General features: G+C 42.7%; 2 protein-coding genes across 16 annotated transcripts in view; both read left to right on the top strand.

Annotated features, from left to right (window-relative positions):
- The window catches only part of gramd1bb (GRAM domain containing 1Bb), a 77117-nt gene extending 61506 nt beyond the window's left edge, over window positions 1-15611 (top strand). For 13 of the 15 annotated variants that reach the window (XM_027280106.1, XM_027280093.1, XM_027280095.1 and 10 more), the window contains 16 exons: window positions 5061-5145; window positions 5674-5777; window positions 5909-6004; window positions 6513-6593; window positions 6713-6828; window positions 7625-7787; window positions 7916-8105; window positions 8273-8416; window positions 8524-8642; window positions 8728-8870; window positions 8988-9091; window positions 9230-9530; window positions 9810-9821; window positions 9977-10084; window positions 10515-10635; window positions 11445-15611. In XM_027280106.1, the coding sequence (XP_027135907.1) occupies window positions 5061-5145; window positions 5674-5777; window positions 5909-6004; window positions 6513-6593; window positions 6713-6828; window positions 7625-7787; window positions 7916-8105; window positions 8273-8416; window positions 8524-8642; window positions 8728-8870; window positions 8988-9091; window positions 9230-9530; window positions 9810-9821; window positions 9977-10084; window positions 10515-10635; window positions 11445-11534 (1977 nt within the window). In that variant the 3' untranslated portion in view covers window positions 11535-15611. The remainder of the gene's footprint in view (window positions 1-5060; window positions 5146-5673; window positions 5778-5908; window positions 6005-6512; window positions 6594-6712; window positions 6829-7624; window positions 7788-7915; window positions 8106-8272; window positions 8417-8523; window positions 8643-8727; window positions 8871-8987; window positions 9092-9229; window positions 9531-9809; window positions 9822-9976; window positions 10085-10514; window positions 10636-11444) is intronic. The other 2 variants (XM_027280094.1, XM_027280101.1) reach the window with 1 other exon arrangement.
- Window positions 15612-17019: 1408 nt separating this feature from the next.
- Window positions 17020-27491, top strand: dact3b (dishevelled-binding antagonist of beta-catenin 3b). The gene is made up of 4 exons (XM_010733598.3): window positions 17020-18123; window positions 24092-24224; window positions 24586-24696; window positions 24901-27491. Exons 1-4 carry the CDS (start codon window positions 17893-17895, stop codon window positions 26403-26405), a joined length of 1980 nt encoding a protein of 659 aa, XP_010731900.1. The 5' UTR covers window positions 17020-17892; the 3' UTR covers window positions 26406-27491.
- The last annotated feature ends 16 nt before the right edge of the window (window positions 27492-27507 follow it).

Genomic DNA, 27507 nt, shown 5'->3' with positions numbered 1-27507 from the left:
TCAGTGTTGTTACCACCTAATGGCAAAGCCACGTTGGAAGAAGTCCATTTTGACATGTTAAAGTAAACCCATCCTAAATGTTTGTCGAACTAAATCCCTTTAGTTTGAGTTCTAAGTAAGCGAGATCTTGATTTGCCTTTGACCACATCGAAGGAACTCAGATGTGGTCAAAGACTTGTCACCACTCAAACTTCTAATCCTGGTACACAACAGGTGGTAACAAGCCCACTGAGTTTCTCACTGTACTAAACAAATCAACCAACCATCACAAGGGCCTCTGGACGAGCCTTGAATGCCTTTGAACAACGGGGGAATGGAGCATGTTGCTTTAGGTTGTGGCATGTTTCCCTGCAGCCTGACTCTGTTTCTTCTAATACGCATGGACACCGGATGCATTTAGGCTTTAGGGTCCAAGTATGACAATCAGAGGAAAGTACAGGGAAAATGGAGAAATGCATTCAAAAAAGTCCAAAATGTCCAGACAGCTTCTTAAATATTTCTCTAATGCACTCAGCTATAGTGAGCCTCACATTTCCTCTACTGACCCGCTATTTAGAAAGGAGCCTCACAAGTAACAAACCTAGAGTTCATGTAGCTCTGACTTGTTGTCTAACAGATGTTAATGTCATGTTTAATGATAACATGTGTACAGTGTACAAGATACCAGGACCATCATCTAATACACTGCAAAAACAAACAAAAAAAAACAAAATGCCTAATATTTAATCCCAAAATCTTATTTTCTTAAAAGATTAAGCTGATGGTATTGTATTTTTCTTATTGTTAACAAATCCTATGAAAAGACCAAATGTGACTGCGACTGTGGAGCCAAAACTTGATGTATCTTATCCCTCTGTGCCAGTTCTCCTTCCTTCCTTCCTTCCTATCATCAACACACACACTGCAGATCATTTTAACTTAACACGCCTGGAAATTATTAAGTGACATTCCCTCAAAGTGCAGCTGTTTTTAAAAAAAAACTGTCGTTGTATGTCCTCAGTTGAATCCAGAGGGTTGGGCCTGAGTTTTAGTGTTTTGGTCTGTTCATGGGATTTGTTAAGAATAAAAGCCTTATCCTTTAAACAAGCGAGTATTTCACTTGCTTCCTATACTTGCTTCCTATACATGAAAAGTAAGCAGTAAGTGTAGTCATCGAACCACATTGACAGTTTTTGAAGTATTAAAAGCTGAACATCAGATGAAATGGCTCGTGTATGTAGATGATTTTTTTGCTGTGTGGAGTTGTCAGCGTGAATGAAAGTGGAATTCGCCATCACAATGGGTTCATGATGGTGAATTTACCTTTTAAGAAACAATCATCTTAGATGCTGTGTTCCTGACATATTGTACACTCGTCCTTACTCATACAATAAATAGCGAAGCTCGATCAATAACTGAAATATGTCCACTAGTTACTTTTACTTCGATTGGCTGCGACTGTATGTGTATGTACCTGCATGTAAGACTATGTATGTGTATGTGTGCACCTCTACATGGCAATGATGACCTCCCATGGCGCTGAACCCACAGTGATTAAACGTCCATCCGTCCTAATGTGAGCTCTGAGCCTGTTAGAGATGCGCACAGTGGCTATCTTTCTTCTGGCAGCGCCTGATCATTCGCTTTGCATCTACACAAGTTTGTCGCCATGCTTCCGTGGCAACCATGCCCACAGGCTCCAGGAAGTTAGCAACAAGAAGGAAAACACTGACAAACAGAGCATTGATACGTGAGATGACTACTTTAAACAGTGAATTTGTTTAGATCTGCATAGATCGATGCAGCAGAGAGGTCCGCATACCTTACCTGACTTACCATCATGTGAAAAACCACAAATTAGGTTTGAAACACAGAAATTTAGCCCTCACCCCCCCTTGAAAACAATAAAACCCCACCCTGGTTTACAGTACCAGTCTATCCCATCCCCTACTGTTTGTCCAGAGAGTTAATAGTTAACCAAATCCATAAACAACCGCAGTGCTACCTCATCCTAAGTCTCATACTGTCACCTGAACGCTGGACGGTGCATCAGTGAACAATGACCTCCTTCTTTGCATAAAGCAAATGAATCGAACAAGCAGGAAATAAAGGACCACTCTCACGAGCGAGCGAATGAGCCACTCATTCTCTGAAATTTCATCCACATGATGTAAAGGCATTCTCAACAGGGTGAAGGCCTTTTTAGAGCCGCGTGTGAAAGATCTCTACTGTTTTCCAAAGAGGCTTGCTGCTGAAGATTATTTTCCACATCACATCTATTTTTCCTGCTTCAGATTGTCTCCGCGGTGTCTGGATCAAGTGAGGGATTTGAGGGGGGAAAAACAGCAGGGGGAAGTCATGGCTGAATTCCAGTGTACAAATGTGGACTACACATTTGTTTGATCCAGCAGGAGTCAATGAAATGCAAGCTGCAGTGACACCAGCACCAGGACATCCATCACTTCTCAATTCTTGAAATATTTTTAGTTAAGAATAGTGACAGGACACGTACACCAATTGTTTTTTTAAGCGCTTCTAAAATAGGAGCTGCGAGCTCTGCATCTTTTCTGTCGTGCTAAGAGTAACAGAGGGCGATCAAGTATCAGGAGTACATGAATGACTCCGGTACCAAGCAGGGAGAGAGGAGGGGACGCCGTCATACCTTCAATACCTTCAAATCAGCACCTTCATTTTGGATTTTCGGCAGCTTTTCATATATAAAATAATCAAATGAAACAAAAAGTAATATTTACAATATGTTGATCCAATTATTTCACCCTGCGATTTAAGCTCTGGACTGCAAAACCAGTGCAGACCCTGTTAAGATTGATGGTGTTGTTTTGCAGGCAGAGGTAACTAGAGGTTATGCTCACATCTGTTCTGTGTAACTCAATCACTTGGTTAGACAGCAAGAAGGGCTCGACACACACTTCAGCGGATTGGAAATACTCATTTCTCTCTTTTATTCAGGCTTGTTTTTTACTGTAGCCTCTTTCTTCTGAGCCATATCTTTGTTTACATTAGTCGTCCACAAAGTAAACTTGCCTCATTCTTTGGTGGTCGTAAACTGGGTATTAAAAGGCACTCAGACCTGGACAGCACCACACACACACATACACACACACACACACACACACACACAAACACTTACTAGGAGGAGTAAGCAGGGAAAAAAAAAGGAAAAAGCTACTGGCATGATAATAAAGGACTTGTTGGCTGGGGGTTACTAGAGGGCAACGTCCGTAACTCCTCTCCCTGTGTGCGTGTGTGTGAAAGGAAGAGAGAGAGCCGGAGAAGGACAGAGCGAGACAAGGATCATGTGGCTGGAGTGTGCCGTGTCCACCGTTCGACACTGAACTGGGAGCAGCACTCAAAACAGGGGAGGGGGGGGGCGGATACTGAAGCTTCCAAACCACTGGACTCACAAGCTGTGTCTACTCTTATTTTCCAAACGGACTGTAACTGACAAGTCCTCCAACCTCAGAAGAGCCCTTTGGGGCGCCCGTTTTGGAAAAAATTCACTTCCATCCAGGCGCCAAAAAAGGATATCTAGCGCCGTGAAATATGGAATTTTATGAGGATTGTACGATGTCGGATTGGGAGGCCGTGCTGGAGCTGGATGAGGCGTTGGCAGGGTGGCTTCTGCAGGGTCCAGCTAGAGGAGAGTGGGGTTGGGAATGGGGCTGGGCAGCCTCAGACCTTCAAGACCCTGAGTGTGACTCTGAGGAGATCCCTGCTGTAAGTTGAGCTCCACTTGTAAGCTGAAAAACCACAAGGAAAGGAGTGAGCAAAACAATGTGGACTAGTTAAAAAAATGTTTTTTCTGAGGGCAAAGAGTCACGAGAGAGGGGGAAAGGCTTTGTAGCAGGCTGCTGTAAACACTTTCTGGTAATTCCCCACTACTTAGGAAAACAACTGGTTTGAATATGACTCAGTTATTTGAATTCTCCCAGATCTCATAAAGGCTTGTTGTTTGGAGTGTCGTGGGTGACTGTATGAACAGTGTAGGTGTGTTTGGTTGTTTGTTGTCACGGATGAAGCTTTTAAAAATGAAGTATCGTGATGGTCTGTGCAGTCAAATTTAATCACAGGCAATTAGTGAGGGCTCTCAGAGATGTCACTCACATGTTTCAGAGCACTTTTCTCATCCCTGCAATTTTCTCACTGGCGAGCAGAAGCAGAAACAGATACTCCGAAACAGTCTTTTAGTATTTCAACATCTTTGTTTTACAAGACAACGCACATGCAGCGATTATTAATGTGAACAGGCTGTTCTTTTCCCACCAGCCCTCATCCAAAGGAGTATATTTTTCTTTTGTCTTTGTACAAGTCTTGTTACTGTATTGGCAGCTATTGTTTCCTGAAGCTTTCCTGTTGAAGGAAAGCATCTGGCACAGACAGTGAGAGCTCTCACTTTGGCAGAGGTTTTATACATCACAGGCTCTCTCTGTAAATAATCAAGTCTGCTGAAGCCAAGCAAAGGAAAAGTGCTATCATTTTGAATAGGATATCTCTCTCAGAGCTGAGAAATGTGTGTTTGACCAGGTTAATCAAACCACCAGTAACCGCTGTAGAGCTTTGTTTGCATTTGAGGTTTAATCAGTTTTCCTCCCCATTGTCTCTAAACAAAAGCCTCATTGTCTGACACATGTTGCTCTGCAATGCAGATCCCAGAATGTGACACAGCAGCATGTGTATTGAATGATGTTTAACGGGCTGATGTTTTTGGAATTGCGCTTACTCAGTTTGTATCATTAATAATGCAGCCGTACAGATAATCAGGCCACATACCTCTGCTTGCCATGCACTATACATCCATTTCCAGGGCCTGTCAAAATCACCCCCAGAAGGAAATCCATGGGGTACTTACAGTTACCCAGACATCCTGATCAAAGCTGTGGGTGGTTTTAACAAGGTTGTCTCACATACTCATGGAAACAAATAACTCGGGCTGTGTGACAGAGACAACACTTGTGAGTGAGCAAGTCAGAGGGCATGAAGTGTGTGAGTTTTGGACGTATTTGCGTGTGTGTGTGTGTGTGTGTGTGTGGTGGTGTTTCTGACTCTGCCTGTCACTGCAGGTGCTGAGCCCGACGTACAAGCAACGCAATGAGGACTTTAGGAAACTCTTCAAGCAGCTCCCTGACACAGAGAGACTCATTGTGGGTGAGTGGACGCCGTACACAAACAAGGGTCCATCTGAGGACGGGCAGGGTTACTAATTATAAAAACTATTGATCCAGACAGGAGGAGAATCCAACAAACAAACATTGGACATTCCAAGTGTTGAACATCATGAAATGATTGATCGTTGATGTTAGAAATAATGGCGTTTTCCCACATACCGCACTGTGCCATGAACACATAGTGTCACAAGTTCATCTGATTTGTTGTCCCAACTCGCCAATGAATGCCGTCATTGTCTGAATCCCAGGAAAAATCAAACTGTAGGTTTAAACTCAGCTCATAGTGTGACTTTGAGTTGGTCATGCTTTGGTAATAAGTGATGTGACTTGATATGCACTGCAGTGAGGCTGTGACACTGAATTTGATTGGACATTAGTCAGACACACTTCCTATGATTTGTGTCTTAATGCCATCGTTTCTCTGCAGTGTCATTTGTTATAAAGCAACATAATTAATGTGTGTGGTGGCATTTTCTTCTCTGATTATAATGACATCTTTACGTTCCAGACTACTCCTGTGCTCTCCAACGGGACATCCTCCTGCAGGGACGACTCTACCTCTCCGAGAACTGGATCTGTTTCTATAGCAACATCTTCCGCTGGGAAACGCTGGTAAGCTTGTGAACGCTCACGACCTCTGTGCATTCCCATATTTATTATACTGGCAGTATTGGGTCATACTTGGAACTATAATGTAGTATGTGTGTATATATAACTGTGTATTCATGTGTGTTTATGTGTAGCTGACAGTGCGGCTAAAGGACATTTGCTCAATGACAAAAGAGAAGACTGCACGCCTCATTCCCAATGCCATCCAGGTCTGCACAGACACTGAGAAGGTAAAGGATACAGGCTGTCGAAATACAGCCATTTATATCGGTAACAGGGTAGTAACAAATGTAGACCTAGAACTATGTTTTAAATCTAATCATCTTCGACTAAAGAGACAGTAGGCAAGCCTGGAGGTACAAAGTCTGACTGGAAACAGGAAGATTAGTAATTTAATCTTTAATGCCAGCAGTGGGGGCATGTTCCTGCCACAAACTGATGACTGGGAAAATGTTGGCAACATATTAATTCAATTTAATTCAAATTTATTTATATAGCGCCATATCATAACAAAAGTTATCTCATGACACTTTTCATGCAGAGCAGGTCTAGACTTTAGTCTTTATAATATTATTTACAGAGACCCACCAGTTCGACCAGTTCCTCCATTAATGCCAGAAATACATCACTACTAATCAAATAATCCCAGACTAGAAGGGTTTCAACCACGCTCCTCAAAAGTGGCCTACAGTTAGTGTGATTTGATTTCACATGTTTTCCTGTATATTTTTTTCACAGCACTTTTTCACCTCATTTGGAGCCAGAGATAGGACTTACATGATGATGTTCAGACTGTGGCAGAATGCGCTGCTGGACAAGGTGAGCCAATCTCATGTGCTAGATTTGCTGACGTTCGTCTGATCATAATGTTAACGCAGGTAGTCCGTACAGAGTCTTCTCATTTGATTCTCATTTTGATTGGTCGACGCCTCTTGCAGCCCCTGTGCCCCAAAGAACTGTGGCACTTTGTTCATCAGTGCTATGGCAACGAGCTCGGCCTAACCAGTGACGACGAGGACTATGTTCCCCCTGATGACGACTTCAACACCATGGGGTGAGTCTAATTATGATGAAGCGTCAGTTACTATGGTTACCGTTACAAACATTTCTCTGGCGATGAACTAATTACCCAAATTACCAGTCCAATATAAGCTGTAACAAGCGATACAAGCTCAAGCTCTCTCCACGGAAACATTCCAGTTCCTGTCGTTCTCAATTCTCTGCTAATTTACACCACAGTTCGTTGAATTTGCAGCAAATGCTGCTTTCGTCTGAATGCTTCAAAGATCGCACTCTGCATTCATTTACATTTTGCCTTCATGTCTGACATGGATTTACCAGGTTAAATCAATACAGGGTCATAGTTTCCAGCACACTTCAAATATCTGGCATTTTCTGTCAACTCGCCTTTGAGGAAACGCAGCCTACATACTCAAACTGTCAATGTGAGGGGAAAGATTTACGGTACTTCAAAGACTGAACCGAGGTCGAATTAGGACCATTATGGTCCTGAAGTGATTTTTTTAATGAGAGACAATAGTCTGCATACTTATTGGTAAAGTGATGTGTAGATCACTTGTTTCCCACACATACAGACGTTTAATTAAATCAGAAAATGTCTACTTTGTGGGTTTGAGGTTCTTTGACCTGTACACACACTCATGCTCACACGAAATGTGAACCAGTTGTACTGCTATTGTCTAAACATGATATCAGTTTTACCGCACACTGTCAAAAATTTACCCTTCCTGTCGTATATCACCTAACTAAGCCAAATCACGCCATAAAAAGCCTTTACAAGAACCCCATTCATGATTTTGAAGCCGAGTAAAGTTTATTGTTGCCCTCAGGTTCAGTGAAGAGATTCCCAACGAAGAGAATGAGATCAACAACGATAACTTGTCAAAGAGCAGCGCCGAGGCCAAGCCCGAGGGGAGCCCTCTTCTGCTACATAAGAAGGTTGTCGCAAACAGCGCCATCCCCAGCCCAGGCAACCATGACACACCCATCACAGTAAGTGACACGTGTTGTATACACATGTTGAAACACCTCTCTGGATCACTACTACAAGATATTTCCTTGATAAGCAGGGAAACATTATTGTGATTTATGACCCATTTCCTGATTTGTCTTTTCCGCAGTTTGACCTCCCAGCAGAAGATTACACAGACTTTCTACCAGACGGCGAGCTGCTTGCTGTGCCACTGGTAGTGGAAGATAAGAGTGATACCAGCGGGCCTGGTGGTCCCGTCCCCTCACCCTCCCTGGACTTCAACGACAACGAAGACATCCCCACCGAGCTCAGTGATTCCTCCGAAACACACGACGAAGGTGCAGAACACAACAAGCGCCTCGCTTTTTCATAAATCTGGTTGAAAAGTCTGCTCTTTTCTCATGTCATAATAGGATGGTGCAGGTGATACTAGTGATAAGATTTGAAGACAAACTTATGAAGACACCTCTGAATTTGTCTGTCTGTGTGTCTCTTGGATGTCTAGGTGAAGTTCAGGCCTTTCATGAGGATCTGAATGGCAGGCAGCACATCAACGAGGTCTACAAGTTCAGTGTGGACAAGCTCTATGACATCCTCTTCACAGAGTCGCAGTTCATGAGTGACTTCATGGAACAGAGACGGATCTCAGGTCAGTATTTCTCATGACCTGTGACCAGTAAAGGTAATCCCTGCAGGCTTCAATAATTCATCCACGTCTCTCTCTCTCTCTCTCTCTTCTATAATTTTGCCATTTAGATGTGGTGTACCACCCATGGAAGAAGGAAGATGCAGGGAATCAAACCAGAGAGATCATGTACACCATCTCACTGTCCAACCCCCTTGCCCCCAAAACATCCACAGCCAGTGAGACGCAGGTACAGTCAACTCAAAGTATTTCTCAGTATTTATACCTTCTTCAAAATAACAAGCAATTAAACCACATTTTGTTTCTTTTACCAGACACTGTACAAAGCCAGTCAGGAGAGCGAGTGCTACGTCATTGACGCTGAGGTCATCACACATGACGTGCCCTACCACGATTACTTCTACACTCTCAACCACTACATGCTCACCAGGGTGGCCAAGAACAAGTGTCGGTTACGGTGAGTTAAGACGTCTTCAGATAGCCACAGCTCCCACCTGCCGAATGAAATGCTGCTGTGTTAATATTATTTTGATCGCGTGTCTTTTCTTACTTTTGAATTTCCTGCTGTCTTCAGGGTATCGACAGAGCTGCGCTACAGGAAACAGCCGTGGGGGCTGGTGAAAGGCTTCATAGAGAGAAACTTCTGGAGCGGGATAGAGGAGAACTTCCGCCATCTAGGTAAATTTGAGTGCAGTTTGTCTGTTTTAACTATTATAAACAGTAAACAGAATCACGTAGAGAGAAGAGAAGTAAACAGATGCCTCGTAACGACTGCCTGCAGCATGTAAATGTCATCATCTTCTTCTTCCCTCTCAGAGTTGGCACTGTCCAAGCTGGAGGAGATTTTAAACGAGTCCCACCAGCTGTCTCCGAAGGCCAAGGTGGTGAAAAACTCCACGGTGAGGCGGAAGAAGAGGCCACTCCCCCACATGCGCAGCCAGCATCTGGACGAGGCGCTCAGCCCCGTTACCACGCCGACGGACGAGGAAGTGATTCAGAGGATCAAACAAGTGGCAGGCTCCACGCAAACCAGACACCAGAGTCCAGAACATCATCACCTGCCTGGAGGCCTCGCTTTCTACAGCGTCTCCAAACTGCTGCTCATCATCAGCTTTGTGTACGCAACAACACACACACACACAATCACTCACATAAAGATGCTTGTATGTCTGGCTATGACACACAATACACAGGTAATGTACACACATGTTCATCTCACTTAAAATAAAGTTTTGTCTGAGTCACTTGTTTCATGATTTCATCAGTTTTCTCCAAGTTCTTTGGAGATTTTGTTTCATTTAGAATCAACAAGATGTGTTTTGCTTTCTTATAAATATTTCATTGTTGGTGTCTTGAGTGTAATCTCTCTCTCTTCTCTTTTCATCGCCATCCATAGGATCTGTCTAAGGTACATAATCTGATTAGCCAGCATAGCTAGACGCATATAAGATGCATATATAGTATTCCCATATAGTATTCGTGTCATTGCCATGTACAGATTAGGAGAATTATGAATGAACAAAATGCAAAGGGGGAAAGACTCATTTGTTGACTCTCCCTCAGCCTGGTGCTGCTGGTGTTCCTCAACATGATGCTCTTCTACAAGCTGTGGATGCTGGAGTACTCTGCACAGTCCTTAACAAACTGGCAAGGCCTGCGGCTTCACGAAAGGTACACACACCCGCGTACAAGTGTACACACACCTTTTTTGCATTTCTAGCACGTACTTATACGAATCGTATTTATTAGAGAGGTTTAACACAGTTCAGCGATTCTGTTGGACGTTTTCAAGTCATCTGTCACTGCAGAGGGTACTTCTGTAGTTTTTTTGGCTGTTTGCCCAAAAGGCAATCACACACAAAATAAATAAATACATACAACCCAAGATGTACACCCACACACACACTGTTAAACATACACACTAAACTATATCCATATGACTGTTGACGTGTGTGACAGGAAAACATCGGGTTCCTGAAATTACCCCTGAATAGCTCTTGGCTTAGTGAAACAATTTAGCAAACTGTTTGTTGGCAGTCTTTCAAATTGGAAGTCATGCTTCAGCGGCTGCACCCTGATGTTGTGTGTGTGTGTTTCCCAGTAAACTGCCTCAGACGCAGATGGAGTGGGCCCAGCTCCTGGAGGCGCAGCAGCGTTACCATGACGCCGAGCTGCAGAAGTGGAGGGAGATTATCAAGTCGTCAGTGGTGCTGCTAGACCAGGTGCAAAAACTCATGAAGGCTATCAAAGTTATTTCAGCAAGTACACTGTCTCACAATATATGACCAAGTTAGTAAAAAAGCATTACACCCATTACTACAAAGAGGACGCCTGTGAGCCACGGTCAAAGAAAAGAATGTCGTTTGTAGTTATATTAACCTAATGGACCATTGCAACTCCAGCCAGTGGAGAACACGTATTTCTCACAATATCTGCGCGGTAAATATGAGCCAGCAGCCGGTTAGTTGGCTTTGCAAGCTCAGTCTCCTGCCCGTTTCCACTCTTTTGTGCTAAGACAATCATCGCCTGGCTCTACTTTCTATTGCCAAAGAAAGAAAAAGGAAATGGTAGCTGAACTGTTACTGAAAATGCTGCATAGCATGTTTCATGCCATGCCCTCTTCTCTCTGCCCCAGTTCTGTCTAATAAAAGTGAAAATGGCACCAAGAAAAAGGCTGTAGCTGCACTTTAAATATCTCACTATGATTTTTTTTTTATTATCCTCAAGAATATGTGTCCTTCAGTTTACCAGTCCTTTGAAATGTCTAAGGTGTCTCATCATCAGCTAATAATATAAGAAAATATAACAGGGGATAGGGGTTTAAGACACTGACCATGCAGTGGCAGTGTTCATTAGAAAATCTTTAAAAATGTATTTTTCAAACCTCATTATATCAATGTAATTACTTAATAAACTGCTTCGGTAGCCAATGATAGAATATAATCTTTAAATAAATGAACTTTATGAAAGCTATTGAATAATGAGGGTCAGAGTAACTTAAGTGTTTTCTCCTCTTGCGTTTCTTCTTCAGATGAAAGACTCTTTATTGAACCTCCAGCGAGGCATTGGTTTAAGGGACTACAGCTCTGAGGCTGAAGAAAAGAGAAGTCGCTATCACTGACACACCACCACAAGGCCATGAGGGCATGCTGTGCAATATAGGACCTGTTTTGTTTGTGAACCAGTATGCAGGCAGCAGCAAGACAGACAGACAGACAGACAGAGGGGGAGGCGGGACCAACAGTGAGCTGCTCCAATAGACACAAAGAGAGGAACAGTCAACTCCAGCGCACAAAGGTTAAAACCCCCCCTAGGAGGAGGAAATCGTGGACAGAAAGTGCCCCTACCACACACAGGAACTGAGGTGTCCCCAACATCACTGAGGCATCGTGGGAATGTGCGAGACTTGCTCCTTTTCTACACCTGTAGGACGACCATTTCCTTCTACTCTCTCCTTTTCCAAGTGCATCCTACTGTAAGCCATGTCCACCAGACAGCGGCAGAGAGAAAGAAGGAAAACTACTGCATGCGTTTTGACAACCTAGCTCCCCTCAGTCAGTGTTAATGTGGTCCAGTTCCAGTCTATGTGTGTCCAAAATAAAACAAAAAAAAAAGAAGAAGAACAGAAGACGAGGAGAGATCCAGTCAAAGAAAGGGGGCAGGAGGAAGGGGGGGGTCCTTTCGAGTCTTAATGGCTTTCTACACTCTCTAGACTGTTCCAAACCAATCGTCCCCTAGAGGTCCTCGCTGCAATGTCCCTTTAGTAAACCTCCATGTGATCAGAGTACAGTATTGTCCCACAACCAAAAACAAGAAAGCGCCCATCAGTCCCCAACGCCTTGTTTGAACCTGGCCTGTATGGACTCTGGCGGGGCTGGTTCCCTGTCAGAGTGCTGCATTTAAAATATTTATTCAGTGAAATCTTAAGACTGCTGAGACCGAAGACAGTACTTTTAACCTTACATACAATTCACCTCGTCAGTTGCCCCTGCCACAGTGTTAGCTACCGTGCATTGCATTGTTCCTCATCCTTCTAATGAAGTAGAATGTATTGGCCTGGACAAAAAGGCCAGACTTCGATCACAACTATCTTTGAAAAGGGGATGCTGCAGCCGGACTAATAGGGAGACCTGTGTTCTTACATGTTTTATTACTAAACTGTGACTATATCTCTTTAAAAATGTTTCAAATTAGAAAGAATTCTATGAATATATTTGAAATATATAAGAATATTTCATTATTTAATATATATATTTCAAAATATATAAACATTACTTATATTTATTGTTAATTTATGTACATAAAGAAATTATCAGAGCTCTAGACCAGTTAAAGAATTTCTAACAAAAAGTGTTTTCTTCTTAAAAAAAAAAAAATGCATGCCAGATATGTCTGTGACATGTCCAGTGTGCAAGTATGATTCATTCGCGCGATTATGTTCGCGCATGTGAGTGAGCGGGTGCGAGTGCGTGCGTGCGTGCGTGTGCACACGAGTGTGTGTGTGCTGTAAAGTGTGACATTTTTACCATTCCACACTTGTATGTTTCTTAATTATAATTTTTTTCTTTTTCTGGCTCCTGCAGCCAGACTGCCTTTTTTTTTTTTTTAATGCTAATGCATTTGTATGCCGCCTTGCATTAGCCCCACTAAGCCTGGGTACAGTTTACAATCGAAGAGTTTTGTTCCAAAATGACATATCCAATATTTGAAAAACAAAAGTCATGCCTACCTTTTTCAAAAATGACTGATTGCTTACACTATCAATTAATGTCACACGCTAAGTAGCTTAAACTTATGGCTGACAAAAGGGAAGAAGACAGACTTATTAATTATCTAAATTTTTGAGATTGAATGATGATGATTTTCTCTTGTGAATGGATATATAACATTTTGGAGATGAACCCTTCATCTGCCCTCTGTGAGCAACTCTTTGTCCATGTTACCACATCAGTGGTTCGGCGACTCTTTGCTCAAACGAACAGTTTGACATTTTGAGAAATATGCTCGTTATCGTTCTTGCCAAAAGTTGAAATGAAAAAATTGATACCAATCTCATGTACGGTTAATATGAAGCTACAGCTAGCAGCTGGTTGGCTTGGCCCAGCAAGCTGTTCTCCCTTATTTCCAGTCTTTTGTGCTGAACACACCATCACCGGGCTCTATTGGCCAGGTGCCAGTTAGCTGATTTGTGTGCTAATCCAACCATCTCCTGGTTCTAGCCTCATATTAAGTGTGAAGCTATGCAAGTGGTGTCAATCTTCACATCTAACAATCGGCAGGAAAGCAAATAAGCCTATTCCCCAAAATATCAATCTATTCTTTTAAAAACACCTCCAACTTATATTATACTCTTACCCTTCCCCCCAATTTAAATGTCTGTCTTGGATGCAATCAAAGCATGAAAATTAACTTTACGCAACTAAATTGAACCAAAAGAAAGATGTAAAAATGTACCTTCACAAAGTATCATGTTGTTTTAAATGAAGTATTTATCATGTATGTCATGTATTATATATATATACTGGAGTAGGTGCGGTAAAGAGCATCTCTTAAGAGTTTGTCAAAAGAGACCCCTGACATCTGACAGACTTCAGCGATGAAAGCACTTCCAAAAACAAAGAAAAACTTGCTTGTGTTAAAAAAAAAAAGAGGGAGAGGAAACGTGAAAGCACTTTAAGGCCTTTTCAGGTAAAAGAATGAAAGAGAGAAGTGGCAGCGGTTAAGTTTGGAGGTGAATGCAGGGCTGAGAAAATAGTTTCTGTGCTGTATTTTTTTTTTATTTGACAATCACATGGGTGATTTGCAACTTCCAAAACTCATTAGAAATAGTTGGATTTTAATCCTGCTGGTTTGTTAATCCTCAGAAAATAGTGTTACTTTTGCCCAAACAGTTCAATAGTAGTTCTGTTGAACATGATTACATGTCTTTCATTGTGTCATTCCAAAGTCCACAGACTGACACGTTCTTGTCTCTTTCAGGGCAGGGCAAGAATGAGTGGATTCGTATGAAAGAAAAGGGATCTTTACTGTGTGCCTGCATGGCCTGTTACTGACTGACTTATTGAAAACAGCAGAGAAGCTTCAGGACTGGACCCCTGCTGTGTGCATGAGTATATTACATTTGACGAAGGCACTGAGTAATGATAGGACAGGGAAAACCTTTAAGACCTGAATGTGAGTGGTTGGAAATGTTTTCTGTTTTATAGAAATCATGACAATGCTGAAAGATTACGGTGAAGTTACGCTTCGTGTATATGATGGTACAGAAATGTCATATACATGAAAACAGTGATTGAAATGCTTTAAGGAGTTTGTTTTTCAAAGTGTATGATGAAATGGAGTTTTCTTTTTCAGATGCTTGAATTATATTTCTTTCTCTCTTTTTTTTAACGACAAACCTTCTCATACTGTTTTGGCATGATAAATGCTTGATTAACCAGCTCTGTTTTTTATTGCCACCTGATTTTAAATCTTGAGACACTGACATTTTATTTCATTTTATTATCAAGGCTGGATGTGAAATCATTCACACTGACATACAAGACATATTTTATGACTGAACTGCTATAAAATACATCCTGCTCACTCCAAATGAAATATTCACTCTGGCCTCCGATGAACTGTCACAGCAGACCTGACTCTAATTTAATCTCCGCAATTATGCAAATGAAAGTGTTACCTTCATCATTTTCCTTGTTTCTCATTGGTACCAACAAATTTGACTCAAAACAAATCTAAGCTGCAACCTCTCACTGTTTTTTGTTTTGTTTTTTGCTTCATTTTTCAGTCTTTCTTTCCCAGTGTGCACTCAGTTATCTGTGTTACACAAATGATTGTATGATTGCTATCGCTGCACAGCTGCGAGAACCAAGGTGACCCGAGAGTTCTGGATGCCACCGTTTTGTCACTGACAACTAATGAATCGCGCGCTTCATTGACTGTATTAATTGGCATTTTCCTTGCTGTCACAGAGCCGGCGAGACATTAGTGCCACCCACACAACACAGCACTAACTAACAGCCTTGGTTAACATACGGTAGGAATCACATACACACACACACACACACAACCTCCTGAAAAACGACCACTGATCAAACTCATAGCAAATGCTCTTCTTCGAGTATGTCTTGATAAAACATGTACTGGTGTAGTTCTGTTCGAAAAGAGTTTTACTGTATGTTTTTCTTTTCTTTTTTCTTTTTTTAGAAAATGTTTTGATCTCTAGAGAGACTTTTAGTGAAATTTATACATGAGATAAATATACTGTAAGTATATGTTGTGTATATCTGCAGTGTGTGCACACACACACACACACACACTGACAAAAGAATCCAACCTGCGCTGCGCGTAGGTCTTGACTTGCCGACGACTTTGCCTCATAGACTGAAGATGAAAGTGGCTTTCTGGTTCATGTGAAGTAGAGATTGGAAGTATGAATAAAAAAATATATAATATACAAATAGTGTTGCTATTTTTGGAGCTGATTACTTTTATTCTGACAATTCACACTCATTCTATGACATCTGTGACTGATTCGAATGTTTTCCTGACAGGAAACAGGAGGTGTTATCCTTAAAGGCCAAGCATGTTTGACCCTCAACAGACTTTACAGCAGAGTTGTAGGCCACAGGGGAAGATTGCATGAGGCAACAAGATGAAATATTCATCTGTTACTGCACTTTAAAAAAATAAAATAAAAAACTTTAAAATATTGATGTCAGCTATTGAAAGCATTGTTATTTTGGGATCTGTACGTACAGCACAAGTTTCTCACAACCTACTGTATGCACAGAGCAGAGGATTCCTGCGGCTCCCTATTGTCTAATTACTGTTGCATAAATTACCTATTAATTATCACTGTCTCTACGCTATAGAAAAAAACTCAGCGAATGAATGCAGGTGAATACCCCTGAAACAACTGAGATGTGCATGTTCAAAATATGGAGCAAAAAAACCCCAGACATTTACTGTGTAAAGAATGTGTGTTTTCATAAAACAACAAACAAAAACTTAAATCTGTTGTTAGTGTCGCTTTTTCTCATTTTTTTGGTCCAAATGTTAATATAGAAAATACCTTTCATAGCTTTTGCTTTATTCCAAATTTGAGTTATTAACTATAAATTATATATATTACAGGCCTACATACCTTCTTCACAATGCTAGCTTTCTTTGTTTAGGAGAGAACAAGATTTTGTATTTTGAAAGGGTGCCACTCAAGAAACATGATCTGTGGCTGGATTTAAACATTCATAAGTCAAACCGAAGATGTTTTCCTGTTTCTTAATCAAATCAATTTTATTTGTATAGCCCAAAGTCACAAAGTACATTTGCCTCAGAGGGCTTTACAATCTGTACAGGGAGTGACACCCTCTGTCCTTAGACCCTCGATTCGAGTGAGGAAAAACTTGCCCACAAAAAACCTTTAACAGGGAAAAATGTGGAAGAAACCTCAGGAAGAGCCACAGAGGAGGGATCCCTCTCCCAGGACGGACAGACGTGCAATGGATGTCACATGTACAGGACAAATCAACACAAACATATTGTACAATTACAATGCCTGATAAAATGACCACAGTAGCAGATATGGTAGTAATAATGATAGTAATGTGTAATGTGTCCAACATTCCTCAGTGTCCTGAAGACAAGCAGCACAGAGGGCGGTGAGACGGAACAATCTGACACAATAATGAGGTAATCATTTTCTATAAACAAAACACAAAAAGCTGCTACACATCTAGAACTAAATATGATTAATTCCATGCTCTGCTTATTTCAGCAATGTTATTCCACAATCTCATTAAACCATACAATATACTTCATCATGCCTTGCTATTGCAGCATCTGTATCTTTGCACTAAGCAGCCTGTCCTGGTGTCATGGCATCAGGTTATTGTATCTAATTGAATTGCTGTTCATTTTTACAGCTTCTTTCATCACTATTTCACTCTTGTTTTATTATTTGCTATATTGCTACATGGTGGCCTTAAATCCTCTCAGGATAATAAAGCCAGTGTTTTACTATAAGCCCAGAAATAACCGTCCCCTCTCAAGTAGTCCATTAGTCCCAAGCCAAGATGGGAAAATGGGTGAGGTCGAGGCGTCACTGTGAAGGGGGATGGGACAACGTTACGCGCAGCACCCCACCAGCATCTCACGTCCAATAAGGGCTCAGATTGGATTTGCCAAGAGGAGGGAGGGGGATGACTCCCACTTTCTCGCCGTGGTTGGACGCAGAGGGCGGGGCTCCGTTCCTGCGTTTTGACAGCTGCGAAATAGAAAATGTATAGCGCATAGATGGTCCTGGAAACCATGCTGCTCCAAGGCAACCACACTATCGCAAGGAGTGGGATGCAGCATGGCCCTTTATAGTCAGCGTACGCCCTCGTAAATCTGGGCTAATTGGAGATCAGAGAAATACAAAAAATAAGAGGAATAATTAATTTTATTGTGCATATAATCCTGGGATTCTGGGGGAGGGTATGCACCGTGCGTTCTCGTTCCCGGTGACTGTGGAGCGCAGTCGGACCAAGGAGCGCCTGGAGGCGAGTCTGGCCGGACTATGCGAGCTGGAGCTCCGCAAACAGAGGCAAGAGTGCCTGGTACTGGGAGCGCTGGCTTTGGGAGACCCCCTGCCCCAGGACAGCTCCAGAGGAGAGCTGGCGTGTTTCAGCAGCTGGGGGCAGGAAAACTTGACACTGAGGCGTCAGCTGGTGAGAACTTTAAATGCCTTTTACTGCATGTTTGGATTCCAGCAGCTCTCACAACATATTACCACACCCTCGTTTGAAACCCAATTTTACCCCATGTGCCATATTTCTACATAGTTTAAAATATCTAATAGCCTCGGCAGCGTACCCTTATTGTAATCTGCTTGACCGTTGGATGGACTCTTGATCTGGCCTGCGCCTTTTGTGTGGAGGTGACCTCTGTCTGCGAAAAAAAGTTACTCAACTTGATTAATAGGGTCTCTGTTTGAAAGGATGTAATGCGTTGCTGAGATTTATGCCTGTGGGTAACGAAATCAGGGGGTGGAGCACCCGCCGTTTGTGGCACAGAGCGACTATTTAATGGCCCATTGTTCCCTCATCATGGACTTTTGTATCTTTTACTACTTAACAAGCTCTCATTTGTGCTCTCTGCGCATCATAAAGGGATGAATTATTCCTTCAGCTTGTATGTTGCTGTTGCAGCTTTTTTTTTTCTTTTTTTTTAAATGTCATAATTACCTTCCATGTGATTGATGATCAGATGTTTTTTTTCTTTCTTGTGTCGGGGCTCAAGTTGTGACAAATATGTCCCGCTGTGGATTAAATAATTAAAAATGTGGGTTAATGAGGGCAGATCAGAGTTCATGTCGCCAGCGCCTCCAACAGAAAAGTTTTACGCACCACTGAGCATGCTCTCCACTTTAAATGATCTGATCTAAAGTCCTATATTAGTTATATAAATATATATAGTTCAATATTTTTGCTTTTGTTTGTTTGTTTTGCAGCGTCAGTTTTATTTTGGCGTCTGGTTTCTGTTTGGCTGAAGCCCCCGAGCTGTCTCAAACACTGCTACAAAAGGAAGCCATTATTAAAAGAGGGTGAAAAAGAAATTAAATCAGCCGCCTCCTCTTCACACCTCCTTCTCTCCTCCCTCCTTCTCCTCCGTCGGGGGGGGGGCCTAACAATAGACGCATATGGAGCAGAATACTAATGATGTTGACCGAGGCTCCAGTGAGAGGATAGGTGGCCTTGTACACAGGCGTCAGTTTGATGTGGCATGATATGGTCACAATTATTATTTTTTTCCCCCCCTTAATGAGTGTGAGCCTGTGGGCTGGTTTTCTAGCTCTGATAGAAAACAGTAATTAAGTTAATTAGAAAAGCTATTTCACATATGCGCATCAGGAGCGCACACTGGGGTCAAGTGTTTCCAATGCGCACACACACACACACACACACACAAATACCAGTCTACATTCATATCCCCTGATGCTGCTGGAGCTGTCAGCGCGTTTCAGCCTCTGACAGCAAACAGCCATTTTCAAGATCAGTGAAGGAGTGACACGCGTTTTCCCCTCAGGGTCGCATATTTCCCCCCGTTTTCATTTTCTGCGTAACGCGTCCGTGGATCGATGTTTATTAACTGTTATGCCTATCCAAGCGTGTGAGTAATTACAAGAAGAAAATCCTCTGGGATTTATGTTTGCCCTACAGGACTCTAATTGAAGTCTCGAAATTGAGTCTTCATGATATCTGCTCGCCATCTGCGTCCGTGTCAAATCCCCAATCTCATCTTCCATGTAGGTTAAAGTCTCCAAAAATGCATGGTTCACGGTTCACGGTGTGACACAGAAACAACTGACCCACGGGGCTGGCAGTGTATGCATGCGTGCGTGTGCGCGCGTGTATGTAGTTTCTTTGAACATGAATGTGGCCCCAGACTGGCTGAGAGGCCTTTTTTTTTCTTTCCTGGATACAGTGTGCGCTCATGGAGGTGTTGACAGCTGTGGGACGCCAGACAGCAGCTGGGAAAGCATGGAGCTCTGACCTCTCTCTCAGCTACCTACTGTGTGTGTGTGTGTGTGTGTGTGTGTGTGTGTGTGTGTGTTTGGAGAGAGCAGAGAGAGGATATATATGAATTGTGCATGAGTGTGTGACATACATGCATGTGAGTGGAGGAGTGAATCTCCTCTTAAAAAAATATTAATTAACAATGTGCATGTGTGTGTTTAGTCACACGCTAAAGGTCTGCGCATTGAAAGCAATGGGCACCTTCCACATACAGGATTGTGTGCATGCACCTGATAAATACTTTGTACATTCTCATTTTAAAGCATATTATATTGTTCATATTTTTAATACTTGATTTGTTATCCTTCCTTATATTTTTACTGATATGTACCAATAACACCAAAGACAAATTCCTGGTATATGAAAACCTACCTGGCAACAAACCTGATTCTGGGTTTTGCTTTTGTTTTGTGTCTTTGCTGGCCTGTTATCGACCTGGTTGCGTGTTTCCTTGTGTTGAGACAGCAGCACATCATTAGTCAGACTGTGCAGCAGTTTGCAGTCTGCTCAGCAGTGACCGATCACTCGAATGGATCACTAGGTGGTTTCCTCTGCTTTGTTCTGGCACACAGAGATAAAAAATAAATAAATAAATCAAAAAACATCTGTGATAGGGAAGTAAATTAGCTTCCTAAAAATCCCATGCACACAGACAAACCAAGCTGTCCATGACACACTTGCATATATTACGTCCTGCAAATGTCAGACACATGAGCACATCTCTCTTTAGACACTTCATTCACACTCTGCCTACGAGCCTCTGAGCATGTAGGACCGAGTCAGAGCACGCTAATGAATGCCATTTACCTGACTTATGTAAACACTGTCTGCATGCAAGTGTGCAAATTCAACCACCGTCAAGTCATTCAAATTGAATTTACCTTCTTAGACTAAAGCATTTGAAATGACATGTGTATGTATATTTGAATAATGGAGGGGTCAGTGGTTTAGTCCAATGTGCATGTGTTTCCGGCCTCCCACAGTCCTCTCTGTGTGTAGCCAGTCACAACATTGCTTTGATTACCAAGAGTTCAGCGGTGCGGCTGCATGCCTTGCGCGCCCTCTTCCATAGATTTTTATATCCTGGCATTATCATTTCAAAACCCTTCAACCAGTGACCGGTTAAAGGTCTATTCTACACATGAAAATCCTCTTTTCAAAAGCCAAGTTCCTTTTTCTCAAATGTCAGAACTGTAAAAGGTCTCTATATATAGAACCCCTCTCAGATAAAATAAAATCGTATTCCTTTTTTTTGGCTGGAAATTTTTTATCAAGCTGCTTCTCACTTTTAATCTACACTCCTGAGCAGCTGAAGAAGATGTAACAGTCAGTGAATGATCAGTCATAGTGTTGTCCTGGATTCACCTGCTGGTCAGTCGTTTTCATTCAGAGAGCAGGTGGTCTTGATGTGTTGTACACCCAGTGTGTAACAGCTTAATGGCTAGGTGAGGCTGGCTGCACAGGGTTCTCTGTCTCCTTCCCATCCCCCAACAGCCTGAGGCAGAGGATGCCGTAAAACAGTAATGATACAGTGTGCAGAGTGTCAGGGAACCAGTGTGAGACCATTAATAATAGAGTGCAATCAAAGACCAGCCTGCAAAATGGTCCCTGCTATCCTATGAACCTGCTCCAAAGCCACACTGCTAAATGTTGTATTGTTTTTGGTTGGTTTGTTCGCCCACAAAGGTTTGTTCGCTTTCTGCGGCATTATAATTTAATAATGGCTTCCACGTTGTGTGAATGTGTGTGTGTGTGTGTGTGTGTGTGTGTGTGTGCGTTTGTAGGCAGCAAGCAATCAATTGTGTGAAACTGCATCATTGATGAATTGATTTCCAATAAGCTCCCCTCCACCCTGCTATTTCTTTACCTCACACCAGTATCTGGAACAAAGCTCCATTCTTCGTTTCAGCCGCACAAAACCATATTGATGTAGTGATGCTAATGCTTTGTTTATACTAAAACAATAAGCGCCCTTGTTGAGACAAAAGAAATGACAGCGTGTTTGGGGTGAAGAGGTTGTGTGGGAAGCATAGGTTAGCTTGGGTCAATTGCTCCTTAACAGCATTTGCATTATGAACGCATTTAGTCTGCGGGACAAAGGAGTCAGAGCTCAAGCACTGATTGGAGCCCTGACCGAAAGATTACCCTGAATGGTAGTCCAGACCTAGTTTCCTCGTTTCTGGGATTTTTTCTCTTGACACAGTACAGTTTTATGGAGATAAAACATGCGTGAACACACCACACACAGTTATGTAAATGTTGCTTGGTTCAGGAAAACAGTTCTGCTCGCAGCTCTCTGAGGATGACACAGTGATGCTTTGAGCTTAATGTTAACATGCTCACGATGACATGCTGATGTTTAGCAGGTAAAATGACCTGCCTTAGTCACTTAAATACATACATAATATTATTTATTTAAGTGACTACAATTGTGTCTGTATCAAGTTTGTGTCAAGACATGTCACTAAAAACCAAAAATATCAACCTCATAGTGGTGCTAGAGGTAAAGGGGGTATCACTAAAGTAATTAGACTTTGTCCCCTGGGCATTGTGAATGTCTGTTAAAAGAAATCCATGACCATCCATCAAATAGTAGATGAGATATTTCAATCTGGACCAAAATGGTGGACAGGCTGACATTTCCACGTTTAGAGTCCTGCTGCTGCAAGCAATATGGCTATTTCTTGCTGTCTTGCATGTATGCACACCATAGGACCCATCTAGATTTCCGTAGGCAGTGTTTTATTGGCACAGACACACAAATGTACAGAGTGAGTGCTCAGGAAATGCAGATGACTATAGTTCTCTGACAGGCGCTCCATCATTGCAGGTGTGTCACCTTCCTATGAGGACATGCTCAATCTTCTAGTAATGAGGTACCTTAATGAGCCTTGAGTGTCAACTGTGTCATCTACGTCAAGTGCCGTTTTGGGTGAATGTGGGTGTGTAAGTCTGTGTGTGTGTGTGTGTGTGTGTGTGTGTGTGTGTTAACCCATGCAGACAAGCTTGCGTGCAAGTGTCTGCAGATGTTAGTATGTGCGTCAGATGAAGTCGACATGGGACGGCCGCAAATTGTCGGGCTGGCTGAACAGGCATGTCCAATTTTAATCACTGTCTTATCAGTTTGTTCTGTATGTGCGTGTTCATGCATGTGTGTGTATATGTGTGTTTTCTTGCTCTTCTCTCTTTGAGTTTTAGACCTTCTGAGTCTTTGTGGTTAGTTCTCTTGTAGTTTTGTAGGTTGCTGAAGTTCCTCATGTTAAAGAAAGAAGTACTGGATTAATTGTGATCTCTCTGTCTATTTATGGTCAAGCACATTTGTCCGTACATCTGGATAACAAAGGTCTGCGTTGTGGTTGTGTGTCAATACCCCACATCCACATGAAAGAACATCCCCCCCTACCCTAAACAGACCCATGAATTATTTATGGTCTGACTGCTTCCGCTTTAAGTTTGCTTACGCAAGAGAGCCCAGTGACAGATACAGATGCTGTACACGGATGCACGTCAGCAATGCACAGTGGTGACCTGTATAGACCACGTTTGTATTTTTATAAGTTGTGGCTTTATGTTATTTGACATTTTGTTGTTTTACTGTTGGCTGAGGGATAAAAAATTGTTAAAGAATGCTTCTTGTACATACACCACAATAACACAGAGAATCTTTCTTTCATCAGATTGCAATATCCATCTTTAGAAATAAAGAGACTGCACTTGTACAAATGGGTATAATTAAGTCAGAAACTGATAACATATTTCAAGTTACTCTAGCTGCATGGTTTATTAAAATGCAACCCAATCTAGCCATAATTTAAAACGCTTGCGTACAAATTGCGTACGAGTTTATCTCAACAGGTGACTGACAATTATCTGAGTGCCTAACAAAGCGAGAGCTGGCGTGCAGCTGGAGAAACAGGCAGTGAAGGGCTCACAGCTGTGCTTCTGTCACGAGCTTCTCTGCAAAACCAGTCATTTTATTGTGAGAGCTGTTTGAACTTTTTGCTTTGTTGTTAAAATCGCGGATTGTTGCCTCCTACCATCTACTTAAGAATTACTTCTCAACAGGGCAATCAAATGCAGACAGAAAAGAAAGCCGTCTAAGTGTGTGTTTGTGTTTCAGAGTGCCCTTCAGAGTTCACCATGGGGCCTGATGCAGGCGCTGGAACAGCAGGTGGGAGAGCTGAGGATCGACACAGACGATGGCTGCTATGATGGAGCTCAAGGAGACACAGGCGACAGTCGGCCGAGTTCTGGTACTTTTACAGTTTCAAAGCTTTTCTTTGATCTTAGGTCAGACGTGCCTGTTGTTAAAGAGTGCACTGTGTGATTTATTCACTTTCAATAAAAGCAGTTAGCAGATTTTTTTCTATAAAATCTCAGCTCTGTACAACAAAACTCATATTTTCTCTTTGCATTTTGAAACATCCTTTTAACAAGCCTGTAATTCATTTCTGCTCTTATTGTTTGTTCGTGCTCCAGTTGCTCGTAGATTTGTTTTGTAGCCTATTAGTGAAATGTGGCGAGACACTGGCTGCATGAAGCAGACTATTTTTAGAGAAGTGAACTATGATAAATGAGACAGTCATCTCCTCTCTCTCTAATTGTATTTCCTAGGGTTCTATGAGTTGAGTGAGGGTCAATCCCCTAAAGGAAGATCTTGTTCCACTGAACCTACAGAGACAGTCTCTTCCTGGGCTCACACTAATGACAGGCCCAAGTCTGTTGGTAAGAAAAAGTAAAGGCACACACATGCATCCTTAGAAATAACGACATGCACACAAAATATTTTGTTCTATGTGTAAATAAAGTAGAATTATAAGCTATCTGTTTGAACCGGAACATGCATTCATCACGCCTGAAAATCTGGTGACTTTTAATATAATAATGATGGCCCTGCATTAACTACAGCAGTATTGTTTTCTGTTATAGGTGACCCCCTCATGCCAAATGGAGAACTGGATTTGCCAATCCAACGCAGCACCCTACCCCGATCTTTCTCTGCCCCTTACCCACCTCTTGAGGGCATCGCTGAGGAGGGCACAGCAATGGACTCCTGGCAGTGGGATCCCAATGAAGCCTGGCAGCAGACTCCAGAAGGTCAGATCACTGAGGAGGACTACCAGCAGGCCTTGCGAGTAGAAGGTTACATCCTAAGTCTAATTCAGCGCCATACCCTCGCACCAAGGCCATGTCAACCTCGCACTACCCTGAGCCCAGACCCCACATATTGCAGTGCCTCTGGACACAGCTCCCTACATAGAAGAACTCCTTCTCTGACCACAGAGCAACGCCTTCCTGACCCACATCTCCAGCCCCACACTGACCTTTCGGCAAACCCTAAGAGCCAGGGCTGGGGTTGTGACCTGCTGGAGGGGGAGGCCTGTGGAGGAGAGGCCCCATCTTTGGAAGAGGACTATTATCTCGCTCTGCCCTACCCCCAGCCCAGGCCACACTCCCTGGCTGAGAGGCTACCATCACCTCTGCCCTCCCTAGACCCCAACTGTGGTGTTGGGGCTCTTGACCTTTGTTGTGAACCCCAACCATCACAGCATTACTTACATCCACAACCCCCTATTCATCACAAACACAATTTAGTAAGTGCTCAGTATATCCCTGGACAAGGCTGCCATGCCCCTGTGCGCTCCCCCAGACACTACAACCCAGAGCAGCCTAAGACCAACCGAGCTGTCTCCTCTCCTGACCACCCAAACTCCAAGTCCAGAACCTCTAAGAAGAGCCACAACGAGCGACAGAGAGCCAAGAAATCAAGCAGCAAAACCAGTCGATCCCAGTCTGAAAACAGCCTCCTGGGTCAGCGAGTGTTACCTGAGCGCAGGTACAGCACCACAGAGAGGCACCAAGGCAGAGGGGATCTTGCTCATAACCAAGCCCAAACCACTGGACCACAGGTGGGCAGCAACAATCACAATGGTAGCCGACGTTGGTGCTCCAACCTGGAGCTCAGCCAGGACGAAGGGGAGACCCTTACAGGGCAGGCACATAGACGAACACCTCGAAAATCTCGCCATGGTCATCCTTGTCCCTATTCCCAACCCCAGAACTACCAGCAGCAACAGCAGCAGCACACCCAGCGCTGGCACCCAGACTTTCAGGAAAGAGCACCTCTCTGTCAGGGAGAGGAGGGCTATGCTGGTGCTGCCCCCGCAGAGTCCGAGTCTAGCATGAGTGAGGTGTATTCCCCAGCCTCCAGCTCACTGTCCAGTGACTCTGATGAGAGTGGGGGGCTGGTGTGGCCCCAGCAGCTGCCACCACGACTTGCTTCTACCTCCTCCTCATCCTCACCATCACCACAAGCCACTGCCAACACCACCTCTCAACCAAAAGCCTTTGTCAAGATCAAAGCCTCCCATGCTCTCAAAAAGAAGATCCTCAGATTCCGCTCAGGGTCCCTCAAAGTCATGACTACTGTATGAGGAAATGGTCAAACTCATATCCATTATTACTGTGTTGTAAAGCCATTGTCAGAGCAACATTGTGGCTGCTGCTTTTACTCACCGATCATATGTTAAGTAACCAATCCCATCTTTATACTCAACCTACCTCTAATTACAGTGTGCTCTTAGTGAGAGACATTTGCATTCATGGTCTCTTGATCTGCTACAGATCATCTGTCTGTAGTATCTGGTTGAATTTAACTTGGAGCTCACATTGCGGCCTGCAAAGAAGCTAAGTGACTGAATATGCTGCAAGTTTTTTTTTATGTTAGCCACAAGTCTACACGATCTTATAGACATATTGCCAAAAGCTTCGAAGGCTTCAAGGCTCTAGAAATAAAACTGAAGCGTGTGTTTTATTGCCCTGACTTCTCCTTTGACAGGTCCAAAACTTCTCATTAATTTCCTAGAAAGAAATATGTCATTTGGTTCTATGGAAAAACAGTAATTTCACTGAAAGAACAGCTCCATTTAAATTGAACTAAATATTAATTGGATATGAATTTGTTATTGGAAACTTTATGCTGAAACCTTCACATTTTGCATGGTTGGTGGACAAAAAGCCTCGCCAGGTTACGCTACCAATTCACTGGAATGAATTAACTGGAGTGCACCATTTGAGGTCTTGTCTTTATTTTCCCACAAACCATTACCAAATTACATGCTTTATTCCAGGAAATGTTTTATAACAATTATTAGGATATTATTCGGAAATTACAGAAGCATTACTACAAGAAAATTGTGTGTTGAAATTGTGACCTGGAGCTTTAGGACAAGGATTTCTCCTGCACTTAGCCAGAAATAAGTTTAGAAAAATCTCATTTGTGCAGTAGTGAACAAACGTTTTCCTACCATCTCAAAATTAATGGGTCGATTGTGAGTCTCTGAACAGGGAATATCTTTATCTTTTTTGTTCATTTAACTCTGCCTCTTTGTAAACTGTGGATTCACGCTGAAGTGAACTGTCCATTACCTCTCTTCTTCTGCCAGCTGCTTTAGGGACCAATGAGCATAAACAGTCTGTGTGTCAGGAATGGGTTTAGTAGAGGCCGAAGTAAGGGGCCAGTGTACATGCATGCAT

This window comes from Larimichthys crocea, chromosome VII (assembly GCF_000972845.2).
Source record: "Larimichthys crocea isolate SSNF chromosome VII, L_crocea_2.0, whole genome shotgun sequence".
NCBI classification, from domain to species: domain Eukaryota; kingdom Metazoa; phylum Chordata; class Actinopteri; family Sciaenidae; genus Larimichthys; species Larimichthys crocea.
This window is presented reverse-complemented; position numbering and strand designations above follow the sequence as displayed.

Excerpts from the sequence above, each read along its gene's own strand:
- dact3b (XM_010733598.3), top strand. The coding sequence starts at position 17,893 with ATGCACCGTGCGTTCTCGTTCCCGGTGACTGTGGAGCGCAGTCGGACC. Across the intron at positions 18,124-24,091 it reads TGACACTGAGGCGTCAGCTG|AGTGCCCTTCAGAGTTCACC; the intron begins GTGAGAACTTTA and ends TTTGTGTTTCAG. Across the intron at positions 24,697-24,900 it reads TGACAGGCCCAAGTCTGTTG|GTGACCCCCTCATGCCAAAT; the intron begins GTAAGAAAAAGT and ends TTTCTGTTATAG.